The 15857-nt window shown below is 42.2% G+C and overlaps 1 protein-coding gene across 2 annotated transcripts; it reads right to left on the bottom strand.

Moving 5' to 3' along the window:
* Nucleotides 1–1602: 1602 nt before the first annotated feature.
* LOC136424262 (ADP-ribosylhydrolase ARH1-like) lies at nucleotides 1603–12685 on the bottom strand. Of its 2 annotated transcripts, none has more exons than XM_066412794.1 (12): nucleotides 12521–12685; nucleotides 10691–10875; nucleotides 8523–8576; nucleotides 7181–7279; nucleotides 6416–6491; nucleotides 5608–5664; nucleotides 4303–4433; nucleotides 3707–3803; nucleotides 3241–3414; nucleotides 2933–2983; nucleotides 2249–2351; nucleotides 1603–2034 (listed from the first exon to the last, which is right to left on the bottom strand). In XM_066412794.1, exons 2-12 carry the CDS (start codon nucleotides 10851–10853, stop codon nucleotides 1966–1968), a joined length of 1074 nt encoding a protein of 357 aa, XP_066268891.1. In that variant the 5' UTR covers nucleotides 10854–10875; nucleotides 12521–12685; the 3' UTR covers nucleotides 1603–1965. The 2 variants fall into 2 exon arrangements, with proteins under 2 accessions (XP_066268891.1, XP_066268890.1); XM_066412793.1 differs by having other exon boundaries at nucleotides 1604–2034; nucleotides 10691–10855; nucleotides 12521–12684.
* Nucleotides 12686–15857: the final 3172 nt, after the last annotated feature.

Raw genomic sequence — 15857 nt, 5'->3', positions numbered from 1 at the left:
AAGGCCGACAAAACGCCTTACATGACTAACCTCTGCTTGGAGGGTATATCATAATCATAATATTCGACGAGTATATCTCTGCTATAACGTACCAAATGTATTAAGTTCTATTTGACCGCTACATTCTTACAGCACATCTCGGTTCCGCTATAGGCGGCACCATCAGAGAAAACAGACGTGGGCATTGGTAATCTTTTACCAAAAGCCATTTGAAAAATACAATATTTCTTAATATGCATTCTACGATAGTCCACCCTCACAATGATTGTTATATCTTAGATTTTCGCATTGCCAGCTTTTGTTGCTAGCATTAGAATTTAATAAATGCTACAAGATGATAAACCTTGACTCTAAGGCAAAGTAAAGATAAAAAAATAAATCAAAGTTTTTCAAACTTTCTTTCTGTTCTTTGAAAACATTGTTAACATAACAAATACATATTCATATTATTTTACATTAAGACGTATATTACATCGTTTTACACGTGTTTATTGCTTAATATAAGAAATGAATAAAGTGCCAAGAAATCAAGTGCACTAGTAACCATACTCATCAATTATACAAATGAAATGAAATCTTTATTGACACGACAAAAGTACAGCGACATTCGTAAGATCTTCTACAACTATACATGCAAACAACAAACAATGGTATACAAAATGATTAACCTAAGTACAAGTATATGAATACTTCAACATGTCGAGTTTAACGTATCACTTACACTGCTAGTTCTAAGATCTAAACATTCTTTTATATATTTACCTATTTGTACACAGTAAGGGTTGACTGGAGTGTACTAAATTCTGTTGAACATTTATGTCGATACGATATAAATTCAAACTTGCCCAAAGATACAATATCATTCTTATAGGTTACATTGACTGAAGTACCATAAATGAATTTGAGTCCATGTCGATTTAATTTTGCGCTTGGGTGAAAATATGGACTGTGACAATTTCAACATTTACAAAGTATAGAATATGATTACAGAGTCAGCACCTACATTTCCAAGATCCTTCCTTTCTTTACATTCGTTATGGATTTCATTGAGAACAGTCTTTGGATATTGAGACAAAGAGCTAGCTTTCAAAGCAATTTTCACACATTCGGGACCTTATTAAATTACATTTATGATTTTCATCATGACTTTGCTCCCGACCAAGGTTGGGGCTAGGTTGGAGTACCCTAGCCTCCGAGGGAGTTATGTCGCCGAAGGAAGACTGTCTTTCCATCCATGTAAAGGCGGTCGTCCCTTGGCCACATAACTCCCTACGGGCGAAGGTCCCAAACTGGCATTAGAGAACCTTGGCCTGTTTACGAAATCACGTAAACCCCCCCCCCCCCCCCCCCCACCACACACACACACCCCTCAATACATACGCCGCCGTTCAAGGAAGTCTGCTACGGGTAACCTGTAATCTATCATATCTTTGAGTTCCAGTTTGCTCCACTGATCGCATAAAAGAAGAAAATGATTTTTAAAAGTTCAAAGACGACTGGCGCAGACGACTTTTATAGACTAGCTAGTAGGCAACCAGGTCAACCTAGTCCCTACTACACATGACCTTGATCTTGTCTAGTAAACTCCCAACCAAATGTTCTGGAGAAGGTCGGGAGGCCATGGTCGGCTATGTGTGAAAGGAGCTTAACTCCTAACTATGGTCTGGAGAAGGTCGGGAGGCCATGGTCGGCTATATGTAGCAGGGGCTTAACTCCCAACCATGGTCTGAAGAAGGTCGGGAGGCCATGGTCGGCTATGTGTGACAGGGGCTTAACTCCCAACCATGGTCTGAAGAAGGTCGGGAGGCCATGGCCGGCTATGTGTGATGGGGCTTAACTCCCAACCATGGTCTGGAGTAGGTCGGGAGGCCATGGTCGGCTATGTGTGACAATAGGGCTTAAAGGAAGTGTGATTGGCCCCACAATTTGAATGCCCTGAGCTTCTGTATCCTGTGTGCTGATTGGCTATGTAGTGTGACTGAGGCTGTAGAGTTGTTCTGCGGCCTTCTCTAAACGAGAGCGGTACTCCAACTTCTACCAGAAAAAAAGAGAGAAAAAAAACACATGGTAAACGTTTTGCCAGAAAAATCGCCCATCTCAAACTGCAACTCACAATAGACCATTCTAGAAAGTCTTCATTTGACTTGTGACTATATCTTGTTACTACTGTAATAGGTGCCTCTCAAAATGATTCTACATTGTGCATTTGCAACTACTACCCAGCTTCAGATGGTCTAAACCTTCTCACCTTGTAGTTGTTTTGGGGCACTCCCTTGTAACCATACATGGCACCCCAGCAGCACGCAGCGATGACACCTGTGGAGTCACTATCACCTCCATGGAACATAGATCTATCAGATGTTAACGATGAAATGACAAAAAGTTTAGACTCTACAATTCAATGATTCCAAAGGGTACAATGATGATACATTTTCTGGATTTATTGCCTATTTTGAAGCTTCTATAATCATGTTATATGTCTGGGAGCCAACAACAGTTACATGTAGCCACACAGAAGTCATTTTGTGGGTGATATAATCATACAAAATATCAATCGAGGCGTTATATATATGGCCGAGTGGTTAGGCTTGGGGACAAGAGAACAACATGCCACAGGTTCAATTCCTGGCTTAAAATATTGTCTTCTTGGGATAGGCAGTTAAACCCTCGAGGTGTAAAAATGGATACCTAACTTCTTTGAGATAAAACGCAGTGGAAGGAGAGTGCTGGCTCCACAGTGCCCTAGACACAGTGTATACCAACCCACTGCCCCTACGAACTCAAAAAGGCTATGGGACTTCCTGTTCCATAACCTTTACCCTACACATTGAATTGTGCAGAGGGCAGTGATATTTGTTATTAAATGGCAAGAAGGCTTGTCGATGTCCTTCCAATTAAAAATGTCTTAAACTCCTTAAAGATGAAGACTTACCTTTTGCAGAGTTCCTCCCAAGAATCTCCTGAAGACAAGAGTGCGTCGTACCTGTAGGAAAAAGGCAGAGAAAAGAAGAGACTTTCTCAGGACTCGTCTTATATTTTCTTATCCAACAAACTTCAAAATCTTATCCAGTTGCTAGAGTAACTATTTTGGGCGAAACTGAATAGCCTTTGCTGCCTCTGTAATGTTTCATGTGACACTTAACCAATATTAGAATAGAGAATGAAGTGTCTGTATGCTGGTGTGTTACACCAAAGATCGGTTAATACAGATGTACATGTTGTACAGATAAAGATACTTACGCGATCATGGGCGCATCGTGACCGCTGGACCCCGCCCAACCGCTGAAGCTCAGACTCTTGTAGAAGGCGTCTCTTTCGGCAGGGCCGTACTCTTCGGGGAACGTCGGGTCGGTTGTCTCGTCCGCGACCCCCCTCGTCTCCAGGTACGCCTGCCACTTGTCCTTGAAGTACGACCTATGGAGTAATTGGCAGTCTCGTGTTTGACATGAGCCACACTTTAAGCACTTTAAAGATCCTACCTTATTTTCAAAAGAGTAAGGGTCCATCCCTGTGAGTGGATCAAATATATCTGTCTGGATATGAAGCTAAATAAATCTGTCCCTATATAGGACTTGGTGTGTAATGCCATGAGGTGATTTATCGGGTATGCAATACAAGCAATCAGGTCCGCTATTTGTTGGATTCTGGCTGATTTGAATCCGAGTTTCTACGAGGTTGATTGGACAAGGTGATGGACACTGCCTACCATTCGTCCATGTTTTCCTGCACGTGCCTGCCGGAGTCGCGGATGTACTGCTGGGCCCGAGGTAGGAGTGCCATCAGCCCTGCGCCCCACTCACGCACTACACAAACAACAAAATTAACAACAAATTTGAGATTGAACAAAAACATTTCCTTCTAGACCAGCCACTTCATTTTATGATGGTTATCTAGATGATACTTTCCATCAATAACTTTCTATCAATTATTTTTCTTAGAGTAACTGTTGAACCTCAGACTGAAAACGACTCATCACTCTTTTGTTGTTTGCTAGTAGTGCAATGTGGCTTTGCTATATGGCTCGTTTACTTTGGTTAAGCGCACTGTACTGGGTCACCCCTACTTTAGACGGGAAACCTGGCGCATCCCAGTCTTGTATCAGCCAACGAAGGGGTATGTCATCCCACAAGGGGCGGTATAACCCCAACGGTGCACGTTGCACGATAGCAGGTCAACTACCTACCTACCTACCTACCACCCCTACTCTTCTCGATAAGTTTGTTGGGTAATCTTTTACATAAGAGCTCCCTGATAGCCAATCAGAAGAAGGTTGATGTATTCAACATGTGTGACAGTACTCACCAGGCTTGCGCTGTACGGCGTAGGCAGTGAAGAGAGCTGCGGCCAGTGACCCCAGGTAACCTGTAGGGTGATGATGCGTCATGCGTCCGCTCTCCACCGAAACTGCGATCAGGGAGTCAACCTCCTCTGGCCTGGAGAACGACAGACGGAAAGTAAAGCGGAGCAGGTGACCTCAGACTTAGGATGATTAGCATTAAGCGTTTTTGTTTGTGGCTACAGTTGTTACGGGTGATTCACTACAAATCACCCGGATGGAGGCCTGGTTATCCTCCATCTCGTATCAGCTATACAGTGATTTACACCATTCACCCGGATGGGAGACCTGGCGCGTCCCCGTCTTGTATCAGGCAACAAAAGGGTATGTTGTATCACCCGTAAAGGGCGGTATAACCCCGACGGTGCGTAAGCACGTCAACTGATGATGGCTTAGTTCTGGCACAGGTACTAGTATCCTAACCAAGCACATTGGGTCACCCCTATTCTTCTTGATAAGTGTGTTGGGTTCTTTTACGTGCAGAAGTTTGACGCCATAAGTTGACCCTCATACACAGGGCCGCTGGTTTTATGCCCTCATCTGAATGGCAAGAGGTAGACCAAAAAGAAACTGGACAACTGGCGCAATGCATGATGTCAAGTCATTTGTGGAAAAAGACAACATTACAATTTGAGGTGAACTTCATGGCATGGACCACTCAAACAAATGATTGAGAACAAGAACAAGTACTTGAAGTGCAAAAATCAACACCTTTAAATTTACAGAAAAAGTTGAAGAAAACAGACATATCAATTTCTATTTCAAAGCTGAGAATCAGTGCACATTGCTTAGAAGTTGAAAATGGTCGACACCACAACACACCAGCCACTCAGAGATTGTGTCCCACATGTAATGGAAGTGTTGAAGATGAATTCCACTTTGTGATGAATTGTCCAACTTATAGCAAAGAGAGAGATATGCTTTTACAGACTATTACTACTAAGACAAACTTCACCCTATCTGGTACACAGAGCGATATTTTCTATGTACTGTTGTCATGTCCGACTCCTATATCCATGTACATAGGTCAATTTCTCCATAAATCATTCGAAAAGCAAGACAGAATTACCCATACATGACTATATATTGTAACAAATACACTGGTTTCGAAAATATTTTGTACTTAGAATTGTAGGATAGATTAGCCTTGTAGAACAGATTGTTGATTTCATGCCATACAAATGTACCATGTACGATTGTTGAGCAATAAAGTTCACTTCAATTACTTCACTTCACTTCATTTTTGAGATCTATCAGTTGAGAAGACCTACCGTGGGTACCTCAGACCGATGCACATGGCCCTCATCGCAGCTCCACAGCCACCACCTCTACAGGGAAGGGACACAGGATGGACTCAGGTTTGATATAGCAGTGATTTCACATAATATAAGTAGTGTAACCATGTACTCACTCATTCACTCACACTCACACTCATTCACTCACTCACTCACACTCATTCACTCACTCACACTCACACTCATTCACTCACTCACACTCATTCACTCACTCACTCACACATTCACTCACTCACTCACTCACACTCACTCACTCATACTTGGTACTTGGTAGTCCTTCGAAGTCGAAGAAGACTGTCATTGTGTTGCTCATTCACGGGGGATGTGACCTCATGTGGCTTGAAGTTCTTAGTCCAAAGCTTGCACTCATTCGCTTACTCACTCAGTCACTCATTCACTCACTCATACACTCTCATTTGCTTACTCACACTCACTCTCATTCACTGAGTCACTCACTCACTCATTCACTGACTCACTCATGCACTCTCATTCACTCACTCACACTCACCCACTCACTCACTCACTCACTCACTCACTCACTCACTCACTTTAACTCATACTCACTCATACACTCTCATTCGCTTACCCACTCACCCACTCAATGATATACATGTAGACTCACTCGCTCACTCACACACACTCACTCACTCACACACTCACGTACTCAATCCCTTACTCACTCACACTTTCGGTATATGTCTATCAACGGCCAGGTGGTCCTTATGTATCGTTAGAGGTGAACACTTGTACAGGTTGGACTGTTACAGTGGTAGAGAATGGTTACCTTGAGTTGAAGGGAATGGTGTATCCGTCTGGTCGAAGAGGTCTGAGGTGGGAACAGCTCGACATGCAAGTCAACCCTGCAGATTTGATTTAAAGTAATAACATGCTATAAGTTCACACACCCATTTTCTAGTGTTGTGCCCTTTCTACAGCTCTTGGGCCCCATAGTTGAGCATAGCACTAGAGCAGGGGGCTAGTTCACATGTCTGGTAGTGGTGTGTGTTTTGAGTTACCATTATACTTTTTCTCATTTTATGTACACTCATAATCATCATCATACATCAAATAACCCGACAGAAAGTACATGCATGATATGCTGAAAGTACTTAACACCTTGACTTTAGCAAAAACCCACCACACTTATCAAAAAGAATATAGGCTATGCTTGTGTGAGTAGTTCAATTAAATCTGTCTATGAGTGAGTGTACATAAATTGTATACATGCTTGTGTACTTCCGAACATAATTTCATCAGGTTGGTAGAACATCATGAGGATATTTGGAGTTTCTTTTTGATACAACCAGGTAATCTCACCTGCTGACGTTTCGGTGTCTGTCAGACACCTTCTTCAGAGCTTCTGACTGGAGTACTGCTTCTCACTGCTATAAGTAGCCGATGTAGGTGGTGCTTTTTTTCAAATGAAACTCCAAACATCCTATGCTTGTGTATTGTTCAGAGCAAATTAAACCTGGTGACTTACTCAAGGGGGAAGTTTACCGGGATTCAATACAAACAAACAAATAAACAAGAAACAAACAACTTTTACCTGCCGCCCTGCCGCTCATGTCCTTCATACTCTCCTTGTAATGTTTGGCCAGAGTCAGGAACAGGGTCGGACGGTCCTTGTCACTGGCCTCCATCAACGCTGGTGAAACATAGAAGTTGCAGGGATGCCTATGAATTGTATGCTCGAGGTATTCGCAGAAATTTGATCAAAAACGCAGGAATCACGTACTATGTGACAATGTAAAGAATCTTAATATGTAAAATGTACAGATCACTATGCAAATGTACCAAACAAACAGTCAAATACCATACAATGTCAAATAATTATCTCCATGAAAAATGGAGATATAGTTTTGGGTGTGTCTGTCTGTGTGTGTGTCTGTGTGTTTGTGTTTCCGGATTACTATAGTCAGCATAACTTAAGAACCTCTTTTATTATGATATTTAAGATGTGGGCAGGTGTTGGGAAGCCGAAATTCAAGGTCGATTTTGGGCCCCCTGGTGTGTGACCTTGGTACTGCAGTAGAACTTTAATTTTGTATCTTTTGACCTGGACGTGCTATGGTCTTGATTTTTTGGTGGCAGATAGCTTGTGATGTAATGAAGAAGTTTTGTAGGTTTGGGCCCCCTAGCAGCTTGTTTTGGAACTGCAGGGGCCGTATAATTGTGAAAATGTTCTAAGGAATAACTAAACGAAGGAAAGCAGTCCTTGTTACCTAAGTACTTGCAGTGTCAATGAAATTGTAAAGTCTAATTGAAAGAGAGAGGCTACCGTTATGGTAGTGGCATCTATATAATGTTTAAGTCAATTAACTCCTTAGCAGATTTTAAGTCTAAGGTGACCTAAAACTTAAGGTGAATTTGAATTTCCAAATTCCTTACATCCACTGTGTTGGGAAAATAAGTCAGTGTTTCCAATTCTGATATCATGGACAAGGTGTGTACCGTTACCTTAAGTGTGTGGCATCGTGTGGCGCAATTGGTAGGGTGTTTCGCCCAGAACCGAGAGGTCCCCGGTTCGAAGCCACTGTTATGCCCCGATGTTGTGCCCTTGGGAAAGGCACTTTACACGACTTTCCTCACTCCACCCAGGTGTGAATGGGTACCTGACTTAGGTTGGGGAAGGTCGTATTGAGGTCACTTGCTGGCGCCGAATGGCAGCTTCCCAGACCCTTGCAACAGTTCCACAAAGTGCAAGTGTGGAGCAATTATGTATCTGTTGACAATGTGTATTACTAAGTATGTGATTGTAAACCCTGCAGCAATTCAGCACTGGCTGCCATTAAACGGGTAATTTCTGACAAATAAACCAAAGTGTTCAGATTATAATTTTGTTTGTGTATCTGATCCCTTGTTGTTTGTTTGTTTGTTTGTTTGCTTACCCTCAGCTGTGGCCAGGTGCATCACAGTATCGTCGCTCACCATCCAATCTGGGCCTGGTTGAGGAAAGCAGATAAAAATGTTGCTGCCATTTTTTGGTAAGAATAAAAGAACATTTAAGCGTCATTAGAGTTGTGTACATAAACAAATTTTAAGTACAGGTAAAGGTACTGGGTTTTAGGTACAGGTCCGGACCTGAACCTCTACCTAAACTTCTTGTTCAGAAAATGGTAGATTTTCAATAAGGACAAAAGCATGTTTGAACTGGTAACAACATAATATCTAATTGTGCTAGCTAAGACATCATTTTAATGAAAACACAGATGAAAATTTGACTCCAGCCTTGCAAATGTGTTTTATGTGCTGGATTATAGTATAGATGTGGCTTTAGTGCACTGCCACGGTAATTTGATAGTAATTTTATCTGTCAAAGTAGCCATCCCCTGAGTCAGGCTTGACCTGATTAAAAAAAATAGGGTTCAGGTATTTTGGACCTGTACCTAATTGATTGTACTCGGTACTGTATGTATAAGGTACACTGTACGGGTACACAGCTCTACAGTTACACCTCTGGATTCCAATCCCCTGACATGCCACCGATGCTGTGTCCTAATGGGAAAGTCACTTTACATGACTCTACTTACCCTGCTCAGGTGTAAAAATGGGTACCTGACTTTGGTTGGAGAGTTAAAAGGTGATGGAGGGAGAGGGATGGGCTCCACCTTCCAATACCGTGTACTAGACACTGTGTGGATATAACAACCCACCCTACAACCTCCAAAAAGGCTTGATGGGACTTAAAGGCAGACTAAACTTAATTTCGCATACTGCAGTATGTTAAATATACCAATAAGACCAGTTCTGACTTCTTTTACATGAGTCCATCATAGACTAGCGTTTTTACAATATTTGAAATTCGCGGTGTGGTGATGTAATACTGGCGATGTCCAAAGACCTTTGACCTTTGTGACATCAGATTCCGAGTCGGCCACACCTGCACCATAGGAATTGCTTCAGACGCCATTCCTCCGACTCGGAATCTGACGTCACAAAGGTCAAAGGTCTTTGGACATCGTCAGTATTACATCACCACACCGCGAATTTCAAATGTTGTAGAAACGCTAATCTATGATGGACTAGTGTAAAACAAGTCAGAACTGGTCTTAGTGGTATATTCAACATACTGCAGTATGCTTTACGAGATTAAGTTTAGCCTGCCTTTAACCTTTTACATCACTGGATGTTTTTCTATACAATCTTCTTTGTTACTGCCCAGCCTCATATTTATATGAGATTATCAGCAGTTGCGCATGGGTTAGATACAACAGAAGTGCTGGGTACACGGTAAAGATGATACATATAAGAGGGCCTGCATGGGGGGGTCCCGACAACGCTCTACGCTAAATTTGGAGGGCCGGCTACGTAATACGCTAAATTCAGAAAGCCTCCCTACGTTCTACGCTAAATTATGGAGTGGTCGGCAACGCTCTACGTAAAATTAAAACGGCCTATTACGCTCTACGTAAAAGGGGCATGCAGGCCCTCATATAAGGAACATATTCATAAACAACATGATTTTGAGTGTGAAAAAGACAGGACAAGTAGTGGATTTTGTCGATTGGTAATACATGATATACAAGGACGTGTCGGCTGGCTCAATGCAGCAGTTTTGAACTGGAAGAGGGACCCCGCCTCTTCCACACCAGGCTCAAGTTCAATATTTCCACTCTCTGATTGTCTGAGGGAAGAACGAGAGCCTGTAGTGGTTGTTCGTAGCATGCGTAGTCCAGTGGTTAGCGATCTTGCCTCTGAAACTAGAAGTCCCGGGTTCGATCCCGGCTGTGTCGCTCACCCGACATGCACGCTACCGGAAAGGGTCGCAGTCCTTAGGACGGGACGTTAAGCCGTGGTCCACTGTTCATTGTGCTTGTCGAAAAGAGCTAGGGGAACTTCCCCGGTACAATGAACCTGTAAATACTGTAGATAGCGTCGGTCTTCTCTGTCACGACCAGTGGAAGATTAGCTCATCTGTTTATTGAGTTCATTTGAGCTAAACTGGTTCGAGATCCCTTTCCTTTTCCTTTTTTGTGCCTGCAATGTTTGGGAGTGATTTGTGCAGTGTTAGCTGTATCAAAGAATGTGGTGGTTTCTGACATTATAACATACTCACGCTTGACCTTGACCTTGTCCAGCCCTCCCATCTTGTGCAGTTCCTTGAGGATGTCGGGTCCGGAGTGACAGAACTCCCAGTCCCCGTTCTTATAGCCGAGGGCGTCTCCGACTCCGCTCAGCACCATCGCGCTACGGTAGTGGTCCACTGTCACTGGCTCCATGACTGAGCATTAGGCAAAGGTGCTGTAAACAGTGCCTTTAAGTTTGCAGTACTTTATTCAATTTTGCGGTAAGGAGATAATGGAGTCTTTGCAGTAGTTTTACATTTTAGGTTTTAAAGAAGTCCTGAACTCCAGATGGGGGTGCAATTTTCCGCTAGAGTATGTATCAATGCCGAATGAAAACATAATCAGCCGACTTTTTACAGAATTCCACACATAACAAGACAGTCAAGTTTTTCTTATCACCCCTGACATGCTTTCTGTAACCTAACTTTTGTCAAGCCTTGTCAGGCACATTAATATATTGTGTTAGCCATTGGCTGAGGTTGTTTAATCTAATTAATTAGAAAATAGAGGGTCACCTCGGGAATTTAGTAGAATACTTAATTTTTTTTTATGATGCGCACGGAACTAGCGGGTACTTTATCGTATGCTGTAAAAAGTATTCATTTTTACTTCCTAGAATGATTACCTATAGGAAAATAACTGGTAAGGGGAAAACCCTGTATAGGTACCCGTACCCGTATAGGTACCCGTATAGGTATACCGGTATACCCCATTTGGGGCCCCAACAAGGCAGGAAACACGCTATGACGGCCGCCATATGGGGCACCCAGAACGGCTGTTTTTACGGTCTCCATTGATATAAGACACAAACAGTTGACTATACTCGGTCATAAAATAGCTGAACAATCATATTTTACGATCTTTTGATTTCTATGAAGGTCGGAGTTTTGGAAAATACGGAATTTGCGAAGTTCGTACAGAGCGCCTGTCAGAACGTGCGAGCAGTCTGCATGCTGTGAAGGAAGTTTTGCCTTTTTTTGGCGTGAGACCGCTACTACAGAGATTTTCGGGCAGATTAGCTCGAGGTGAAATGCTTAGTGATACATTGTATTTTCTAAGCTATTTTCTGGCCGAGTATAGTCAACTGTTTGTGTCTTGAATGTGGCAACCGTAAAAAACAGCCGTTCTGGGTGCCCCATATGGCGGCCGTCATAGCGTGTTTCCTGGCTTGTTGGGGCCCCAAATGGGGTATACCGGTATACCTATACGGGTACCTATACGGGTACGGGTACCTATACAGGGTTTTCCCCTTATCCGAAAATAACTCCCCCCTCTGGACTTAAGGACTCCTTTAAGACCTTCAAGTGAGAGTGAGGTAGCACTATAGCCACATAGATACTGTACAGTAACGGAAACACAGGTTGTAAGTCCTCGGACACCGCAAAAACCGAACATAAGAGCACTGCAAAAATGTCAATAATTACAGTACATTCAGTTTAACCCTCTTATCCTGTGCCTGTTGATATTGGTGCCCCCCCCCCCCCCCGTTAAATATCGCACAGTCCCATGCACTGAAGTTTTACATGAGACTATTTCTAGTGGAGAATGAGACGTTAAACAAGGACAACAACAACAACGTTTAGGACCTGACACTAGCACTATAACTTATACACTCAGTTACAGTATAAACGTTGCTAGGTACCAATCTCGATAAAACTGTATCAAGCTCGATAAGTGTTTTAGTCAATCTAGCTCGTAACCATGTTACAGTATAACCTCCTTGTTTAGACCAAGGATAGAAAGCCAGGTGAGTCTTGAGACTCTTGACCTATAACCCGTTATAAGCTCCTTGCTGTAATGTTACGTGTGACAAACCTTACCTTGTATGGCAAAAGCACGAAGATTCCTGGAGCTCAAATAGTTCAATGCTGCAGTGGTGGATCTCAGTAAGAACTGGGAGCGTATTCAGGGCTGTTTATATTGTCAGCCTGCTGAAAGTAGCGTCTGACGCGTTCTGACGTGTTTTGGTCACTTCCTCATTGCCGAGGAATGCGGAAGTGAAACCTGTGCAACGGCGTCGCCTGGCGGTTTGTATCAGATTTGCAGGCGTTGCAAGTGTATGGAGTGATCTTCAAGTAGATTTTCAAATCATTTTGGGATTTCAAGGAGGTATCCAAAATATTTCAAGAAGGTATGAAATCTTCGAACTCTGGTTAGAATTGTAATTCTTATATTCATATAAAGGGTTAGTGCTTAGGAAAGTTCAGTTCAGAAAGTTTAGCTGTTTTCTAATGGGTTAAAATCAAAATATTTCTGTTCGTTTTTTGGGGCTTCAGGCTTTGGTCGACACTATACACGTTAATGAGTTGGTTGAGATATATGATGATTGCAAGAATTTTGAAAGAACTGTTGTTGATGGAATCCTCTATGTCAATAACCTTCCGATGTCCTTCATTGTGAGCTGAGATACATACATTCGTCGAAAATTCAAATAACATTCATTTCACAATTAAGGACATCGGAAAGTTATCGACATAAATGTTCCCATCAACAACAGTTATTACTAAACCCTTTAGAAAACTGTTATTCAACAACATCAAAGCAGTAATTATTATTGTCGCCACGGACTCAAGGAGGTTACATTTTCGGTAGGGTCCATATGTGTGTGTGTGTGTGTGTGTGTGTGTGTGTGTGTGTGTGTGTGTGTGTGTGTGTGTGTGTGTGTGTGTGTGTGTGTGTGTGTGTGTGCTGTACGGTGTGCGTGTCAGTGTGCGTGTCAGTGTGTGTATCAGTGTGTGTGTCAGTGTGTGTGTCAGTGTGTGTTTGTGTGTTTCTGTGCGTGTCTGTGAGTGACGTGTGTGTGCGTGTCTGTTTTGTATGTGTGTGTCTGTGCATGTGTTCGCCGTGTGGACACGCTAACGCCAGAAGGCCCACATGGATTGTCTGACTATGTTTAGCCTGTGAGTAGGTCTTAATGAGATCTCGAAATGATTAGATTTCGGACCACCTGTGATGGAAGTGGAACGTCCAGTTTTTGCATCCGATTTGGTCTTCAGGTCTCCAGTCTGTCCAAAACAGATCCTTCATAACACAAACGACAAAACTCCGGATATATATCCGTATTGGGGAACACTGTCTTGAAGTTGAAAAAGGTAGACACAGAAATGTCCCAGCCAATCAGAGACTTTGTCCTACATGTAAAGAAAATGTCGAAGACGAATATTACTTCGTAATGGAATGTCCAACATATAAAGATGAAAGAGTGAAGTTAATGCAGACAATTAAAGGCAAAACAAATATAACATTAGCTCAGTCGAAAACAGAGACTTTTCGTGTACTTATGTCATGTCCTGAAACAATATCTGTATATCTAGGCCAATATATCTATACATCTATGCAAAAAAGAATCCGTGAAATAACGATTTGATTGTATAAGACATTCATCTCCTCATCATGTAATTGTATAATTGACATGTACGACTCCCTATTGTATCTCCTGTTGATATCATCTACCTTTGACAATGAATGAATGAACCTTTATTGCACATTTCTGCCACACTCGGCTAAGTACAGGTCACAACAAAACAAAATACAAGTAACGGCACTGAACCTTAATCCGACACTTTTACGACTATGCACCATTGTACGATAAATAAACGAGCGGACTATTGAGTATTTCAGTAATCATTGAATTTATCGTGTACGTTGTTTTTGATTATCCAAGAGAGAAGAGTGAGTAGATGAATAAATAGATACATTGAAATGATCTACATCGTCTGCTATTGCTCACGTGATTTTGGCGCGTATGGTTCTGCATGGGTATTCAAAATGGCGGTTTCCGAAGACGGGTTCGCAAAAAAACTCTGAATAATTCGAGCTTAATTTGGATCAAGGATAAGACCAGACTTGTTTGCTGTTATTGACGGGCATATTATTTATTCCTCTTTTGATTGATACAGGTATAGATATGTAAGATCATGTAATATGATAATATGAAGAAGAAAATGTTGACAATGTGACCACTACGCCTCCTCCCATGACCCACGTTAAACTACGTAAAAATGGTTAGTGATTTGACGACCTCGTAATTGCAAAGTTCGATCTTCATGACCTTATGACTGCACGTTTTTGACATCAGTACTGGACCCGTATTGAAATGCAATCAACAGTTTTTGCATTACCCTGCTGAATCTTAATTGGCAAGCCGATACGCAAAAGTGTCGGATTAAGGTTGCGTCGGATTAAGGTTCAGTGCCGTTACCAGTAGTATTCTATTTTTGCCTTGCATTGTAACGTTAACGTTACCTGTTACAATCGTTGTGCAATAAACTTTGACTTGACTTGACTTGACTATATGGTCACCAAATCGGAGTGATAGTTAGCTCTTGGTGCACGGGGGTGCTATGGAGCCTGGTAGAGGCTGGTGTAAATCGGGCCCAAGGCCACAGTGCCCAGCATTATCTGACTGGTACTATGGCATTGGGTGTTGTTCTATCGTATTCAAGCATAAAATCTTTTGCCCTCGAACTTTAACGTTAGCTATTGGCATTTAGTTGACCATTCACCAGACTTATGTGGCTGCTGTCGAGCTTGAAGAAAAGTATCACCTATACCTGTACCATTGCCTGTACCAAACCAAAATTCAAAAATATATAATGAACAAAGAAACTTTGAAACATTTTGATGGCAGGGCAATGTTCACAAGTCCATGTTTTCGTATTCACATCATGTGCAATAATACTAAATAGATCTCTCTTCAAAATCGATACCAATGCGATTTGGAAAAATATCATTGAAGAAAGAACTGATTTAAAAAAGTTCTGACGGGTCAAATCTTATCCTACTGTCCAATCAGAGGTTGTTTTGCTTGTCTTGCTTGTCTTGGACCGTTGGACGCCAAAAAGAAATCTTCACAAAATAGGAAGATCGATAAAAACGCCTAAAAAAAGACGTCAAAAGTAAGCCGGAGTCGAACCCCAGCTTGCTTGGAGAGTCTTATCCTGTCGACTTTATCTAATGTTTACCAAATCGCAATCTGGGCCAATCAGAAAAACTACAAGCCATAACAAAAGGGAATGAAATCCAAACACTTGAAGACAGGGGTTTGTTTTCCACACCTGAGTTCAGCGCAGGTCGGACACGGGAGGTGCGGTCTTTGTTTGATGTTGCCAAGCGACGTTTCAATCAGCTCTTACTGGCTTTGGCGACACCCCCTAT

This window comes from Branchiostoma lanceolatum, chromosome 18, assembly GCF_035083965.1.
Source record: "Branchiostoma lanceolatum isolate klBraLanc5 chromosome 18, klBraLanc5.hap2, whole genome shotgun sequence".
In the NCBI taxonomy this organism is placed as follows: Eukaryota; Metazoa; Chordata; class Leptocardii; order Amphioxiformes; family Branchiostomatidae; genus Branchiostoma; species Branchiostoma lanceolatum.
Note: the sequence above shows the minus strand (reverse complement) of the source record. Positions and strands in the feature narration are given on the sequence as shown.

What these genes read in the sequence shown, in the direction of transcription:
- LOC136424262 (XM_066412794.1), bottom strand. Translation starts at nt 10,853, where the DNA reads ATGGAGCCAGTGACAGTGGACCACTACCGTAGCGCGATGGTGCTGAGC. An exon ending in GCACCTGGCCACAGCTGAGG is followed by an intron (nt 7,280 to 8,522) that starts GTAAGCAAACAA and finishes ATGTTTCACCAG; the next exon opens with CGTTGATGGAGGCCAGTGAC. An exon ending in CAGGAAAACATGGACGAATG is followed by an intron (nt 3,415 to 3,706) that starts GTAGGCAGTGTC and finishes ATTACTCCATAG; the next exon opens with GTCGTACTTCAAGGACAAGT.